The sequence below is a fragment of the Triticum aestivum genome, chromosome 5D (genome assembly GCF_018294505.1).
Source record: "Triticum aestivum cultivar Chinese Spring chromosome 5D, IWGSC CS RefSeq v2.1, whole genome shotgun sequence".
Classification (NCBI taxonomy): Eukaryota; Viridiplantae; Streptophyta; class Magnoliopsida; order Poales; family Poaceae; genus Triticum; species Triticum aestivum.
Genome location: NC_057808.1, coordinates 418505040 through 418511284, shown reverse-complemented (window position 1 = coordinate 418511284; position 6245 = coordinate 418505040). Strand labels below are relative to the sequence as shown.

Below are 6245 nucleotides of genomic sequence, written 5' to 3'. Positions count from 1 at the left end.
AATTGATGATGTGGCTTTGAATGGTGCATTTTGAACACACACAAAATCTGGAGTTCAAATAAGTTCAAAAAAATAAAATCCCTTTGTAACAGATGAGTTTTCGTCCGAAACCCTAATACTTCGAAAGAGATTGTCCATTTTGCACACGAAGTGCATCCAGTTTTCCCCATAACCCTCTCAACTTTCTAGCGCATGCTATGTGGGTGAAATGATGATACCATGCCAACTTTCAACCTTTTAGAGTTCATTTGTAGTGCTTTTCAATTTCAGGGTCATTTAGCTCAAAAAAATCAGTAAATGCATGAAAAATAATAAATGAAGTCAGAAAGGGTTGAAAATTGATGATGTGGCTTTGAATGGTGCATTTTGATGATGTGGCTCCGGCGTCTAGTAGTACAGCCAGAGGCAGGAGGTCTTACAGATTCGGTCCATCTCTCAAGCCTCTAGAGAAGTTACCACACGAGAGGACCGTGGAGGAAAACGCAAAGATCGTGAAAGCCGAAGTGAGGGACTTCTTTGAAGCGGTGAAAGCAAAGAAACATGCACCTCCGGAGGAGAAGATAGATCCGGTGAAAGCGAAGCGCACTATCGATGCCCTGAAGCGACCACCACCTTCTCCGCCGCAATCCAACTATGATCGCATTATTCAAAGGTCATATATCGAAGTGGAGCGGTCGGGAAGTACTATCAGTGATCAAAGGTTAGCAGAACGACGAGCTGGGAAAAAATTGCCCAGCTCAGCGAATAAGCGAACCAATCGTGCCCCCCGCTCAAGGTGTCTAGCGATATCATCGCTAATCATCCGAAGATTTTGCCCGGTACCAATCTTGGAGATTACCTGCCCGACAATGTACATTATGATACACTGGAGGTGGACGAACACAAATACCATTACGGGAAGCCTCTCGTCAAAGATGAAAGATCTCTAACAACGATCATGTGAAGATTCCATGATTGGTACATGAAAACCTGCAGAGAGTCTGGGGGGAAGGATACTTTGAAGCTGAGAGTTAAAGAGGAGCATGACCTCGTTGGAATTGATCTGTTCCATTTGAGGAGTTCTTCCAGTTTTTCAATCAAAAGGCCCTTGATAAATTAACGGTCACTTGCTACTGTCTGTAAGTACAACTTCTGTCATTAAGTCTCTATATATAGCTCGGCTCTTTCATTGCATGTATATATAATTATCCTCACTATATTATGCAGATTGAAGATCGCCGAATTGAAGAAAAGACAAATCGATGATATTGGGTTCATTAACACAAATCTCATAGATGCACTTATGGTTAAATTTCATGCCAAAGATACCGAGGCCAACTTGCTACGATTGTTGGTAATAAATCAAAACAAAGATATAATACTCTTTCCTTACAACATCAAGTGAGTGTTACTGTCTTGTGCATATTCGGTTTCCCTTATTAGTCGAGGTTATAGTAATGTAATTGATGAGTTATGCATGCGTGCGCAGGTTCCACTATATTCTCATAGAGATTAAGCTCGAGCAGGGACTAGTAACCGTCTTAGACTCGAGACGAAAAGATCCCCAGGAGTATGCGGACATGACTGAAATGCTCGAGAAGTAAGTTAAATCGATCATTATCGTACCATATTGGCAACTTTGTTCATTTCCTGATATCAAGTAATTGTTTTCTTTGTCTGGCAGGGTTTGGAAAAAAATCACCGCAAAAGCTCCAGGACTGCCGGGGAAGCTGCGATTTACACACCCGAAAGTAAGTACTACTAGCTAGTTCCGCGCACCTCCTAGTGATTCAAGCGCTAGTTTCATTAATACCATTTAGCATGCTTGCTTATCAGTTTGATTGACCTCTATTTCTTGTAAAGTGGTTGTGGCAGGAAGCCGGGAATAATTACTATGGATACTACGTTTGCGAGTCCATCCGCCACACAACCTGTGAGTGGGGCTACTCTAAAAAACAATATGAAGTGCGTAAACAATAATATTCACAATTTTATTTTATTACCATCATTTGTGTTGAGTTTCATTCATTCATATATATGTATTGACCCCCTTCTTCAAATTAGATGTTTCAGATGTGGGATGAACTCCTAGCACCAGATCGCATGCGAGCAATTCAAGAGAAATTTGCGGCATTCTTTCTTAACCACGTGATCAATAAAGACAGAGAATACCATGTGGAACCTGAGTTCATATATAATTAGGGGATTATATTGTAAGAGATCTTATATTGTATATATGTAGCCAGTAGTGTCGGATAGATATACGAAAACTTGTTGTTCGACCAATCTCTCGGAGAAGGAGAGGTCCATATCACTTCTCTCTGTATGCATATGTTCATGACGATCTTCTGTACTTAATGATTTCCTTCATTTGCTTACTAGCTAGCGTGTCGAGTCCTCTCTATACATATAGTACGTAGCGTCGACCAAGCACGGAGATAAGAGAGGACACTTCTCTCTATTAATTAGCTAGCTAACACAATATATGAAACACCTAAATTAACCCTACAAAGCCCCCTAAACCCAACCCCTTTCAAAAACAACAAAAACCTCAGCTCCTGCCAGCTGCTGACGCGTGGATGCCTTTTGGTCCCGGTTGGTGCTACCAACCGGGAACAAAGGCCCTCCTGTCTGGGCTCGCCGAAGCGGCCACGTGGAGGCTCATCTGTCCCGGTTGGTGTAAGAACCGGGACTAAAGGTATAGGGCTTTAGTACCGACCCTTTAGTCCCGGTTCCCCAACCGGGACAAATGGGCCTTACGAACCGGGACAAATGGCCATTTTTCTACTAGTGAGAGAGATCGCGTTGGAGAGATATGTGGTAGGAAAAAAGAAAAATAAATAAAAAGTTGACTCAATGACACGTCAGCCCCACATGTATGATGTATATTGGGGATGAGTTTATTGGTGATCTGCTACAACAGCACACCTGTGAATACCAATAAATTTGTTGCTAGAACCTCTAGAACCACTTATAGGGAGAGTTTTTTTTTTTTTGATGATCTGCTGGGATGCTCTTAGATAGTTTAATTGGATCGTCTAGCATCAGCATTTTCTTGTGCAGTTTCACAACACTTGACACTCAATACCATGTTTGATACTGTATAATTTTTCTTGGCACAAGAGTACCTTTCATATCAAATATTTCTGCAAAATGCAAGCTTTCTTCACACATGACTACACCAGTGCAGTCAAATTGCACTTTGCACACATCCACACAAAATTCAGTGCAAACCCAAAACAAAAGAAAAATCATTAAAGCTAAGCTCTCATTATTGGTAGAACACTAGAACCCATGCTCTGCAATCCACTCCTATGAACATGTCGTGTCATCTAAGGAAAACACAAACCTATTTGTCTCCTTTATAGTACCTATTTATAGCATTCTGTCACTCTTCTCTATCTACACGGCGAAGTGCTTATGCTCAGTGTCTGATATGGCCTGGGTTTGGGTTGCCAACAAAGTAGGCAAGAACCCCTACCAAGGGAGCATTGATGTACGTAGTGGGTTCAGATTTCCTGTAATCAGCACGGTCGTCCCCATAAGCATCATCCTCCCCTGGCCCGCCGACGATGGCGCCGACCAACGGGTTAGGGTTCGGGCTAGACGAGTCGTAGTAAGGCGTGCCGTCTTTGCACGCCATGCGCTCCGGGTGGTCCTTGATCGAAGGCAAAGATGACCCTCGGTGGTGGATCCGCTGAGGATATCGGTCGCCGTACCCGACCATGTACGACATTTTCATCGGGTTGTCTCCCAACAGATAATCTATCTGAAAAACCGGCAATGCAGGTGAAGTTAGAAAGCTCAGTGTTCAACCAGTCAATGTGGTGAAGAAGGTCATACCTGTTTTTTGGCTTGAAGCCGGAGGGTGTCTGGGCCAACTGAAATGTCACCACAGTTGACAGTGTGAGAGGACTTCGTGAGGTACTTGGCGTAGGTCAGGAGCAGGAAGGAGATGGAGGTGACATGCTGCATGTTGCTGCCTCCAGGCTTGTAGATCATGCCACCGGGCGTGTACTGGATGTGCGGCGACGACGACTCAGGGATGAGCGTGCAGATGAAGCTGTCTGCGGACTCCTTGTAGGACTGCATGGACAGCGCCTCGCCTTCTATGAACTCCTGCAGATCAAAGCAGGCACTCATGTGTGATGTTAATTTGGTAGCAGAGGTTGTGTTCAGAAATGAAACAGGGTTGATGGGAGCAGTTTCTGAACCTTGGAAATGAGGACATTGAGACCGGCGTGCTTGTTGTCCCAACCAAACTCGTTGATGCTGTCCTCTGCTCCGAGGGTCTTGCCGTTGTTCTGGATGTACTCCCGGAATGTGTCGTCCCCGGAGGCCCTCCGTAGCCACGCCGCGCCCCACAGCAGCTCATCCTGCGAAGAATGTGAGCTTAGTCAGTTCTGGAAGTCATATTGTTTTGAATATTCTGATTTTGGAGTGTGTGAGAACAGAGCTTCTTTTAGGATGACACATTTGCTTCTACTAGTTCAGAACTACATGGGCCTTTCTGATGATGGAATGTCTGAAGGTGATCAACCTGCATTACTAGACAATGGAATTCTGCAAGTTCAGGGATAGAAATTTCGACACTGCTGTTTACAACAGAACAGTCACTTCCGATACTAAATGCTCTTTTAGCAGTTTGAACTGTCATTCTTGTGCTAAATTATGAAAGCTGATGTCTGATTATTCAGGGAACCCTGATGTCTTGTTAACAGAGGTTCAGAGAACTCTGCAAGTGCAGTGGTAAAAACTGTCTTTTCTTGCTGTTATTCTGGTGCTAATAAAGCTTAAAAACATTATTACTTCGCATCAAGGTACCAAAGTAGCAATGCGTTTTCCTGCCCTGTTTCTTCTGGCCAGTCAAATGAAACCTTCTACCATTGTTTCTCGTGATCAAGCAGAGGTCAGGTCTCCATATAGCTGGACGAGGAAGAGAGGCAGGAGGCTGACCTGGTATCCGTTGAAGTCGCAGTAGAAGGGGCAGCCGCCGGCTCTGAGATCCATGTCGTCGCTGTAGGCGCCCCTGTGCGAGTCGGCGAACTCGAACGCCTTCTTGGCGCTGTCGAGCAGCAGCTCGGCGTACTCCCGGTCGCCGTCGCGGAACACCATGGACGCCGCGGCCAGCGCCGCCGCCGTCTCCCCGGCCACCTCCGACCCCGGCCGCCCCGCGCTGACGTTGTACACCGTGCGCTCCGTGTCCATGTCCTCCGGCCTCTCCCAGCACTCGTGGTCCTTCCACGGGTCGCCCACCTGCATCATACACAATGCCGGAGACCGGCCGGTCACTCTCGTGCGCGTACGGCGGCGTGCTCTGCCGTGGCATGCGGTGGAGGTGCAATGTGGGCGGCGTGCGCGCGCGCTTGCCTGCATGAAGATGACGCCGGGGTGGGCGAGGGTCTTGAGGAGGTAGTCGGTGCCCCAGCGCACGGCGTCGGCGGCGTGGCGGCGCTCCTCGCGCGGCATGTCGTCGCCGAACTCGAGGACGCTCCAGGACAGCATGGTGGTGGTGAAGGCCATGGGGAAGCCGAACTTGACGTTGTCGCCGGCGTCGTAGTACCCGCCCTCCAGGTCGACCCCGGCGCCCGCCGCCCTGCCGTCCGACACGCCGGAGTCGCCCCGCCACGCCGCGCGCTGGTCCGCCGGCAGCCGCCCGGACCGCTGCCCCTCGAAGAAGAGGATGCACTTGGCCAGAGCGTCGCGGTAGTCGTGCCCGCTCCGCTTCCACGGCCACGGAAACGACGCCGACGCCGACGCCGAGACGGCGCACAGTACCACTAGTAGGACGCGCACGCGCAAGTGGTGGGCGGGGGCAGAGGCCATTTCGAGCTCGCTCACTCACTCACACTCACTCCCTACTGGACACTAGGCTCCTCTGCTAGATAGAGCACGTGAATGGCGATCGGTGCATCCTCTCCCCGTATTTGGCGCGTATTTATAGGCCTTCCCCGACGGTGTAAGCTCGCTCGGTCGCTCGTGCCGTCTGCCACTGTGGAGTGACTGACGGAATCTGGGGCGAGGTTTCATCGGAGTAAATTCACGCAAGGTGGAAACCGCCGGCGATGAATGCACGCTCATCCATAGCTCCCAGAGGAATAAATCCATGGCGCATTTGTGGATCCATGAATGGGTTGGAGATATACCACTTATACACATAATGCAGCCGACGGAATTTAACGTGGGGTGGAATGGATCGGGAGGGTTAAAGGACAAGGGTGGGGGTCACGGGAGGGGGTGGTAAGGAGAGGTGAGGCCAAAGTTTT

The 6245-nt window shown here is 48.4% G+C and overlaps 1 protein-coding gene across 1 annotated transcript; it reads right to left on the bottom strand.

Annotated features, from left to right (window-relative positions):
• Window positions 1–3230: 3230 nt before the first annotated feature.
• On the bottom strand, window positions 3231–5899 carry LOC123122281 (endoglucanase 23). The gene is made up of 5 exons (XM_044542460.1): window positions 5350–5899; window positions 4936–5235; window positions 4194–4355; window positions 3823–4098; window positions 3231–3748 (listed from the first exon to the last, which is right to left on the bottom strand). Exons 1-5 carry the CDS (start codon window positions 5803–5805, stop codon window positions 3404–3406), a joined length of 1539 nt encoding a protein of 512 aa, XP_044398395.1. The 5' UTR covers window positions 5806–5899; the 3' UTR covers window positions 3231–3403.
• Window positions 5900–6245: the final 346 nt, after the last annotated feature.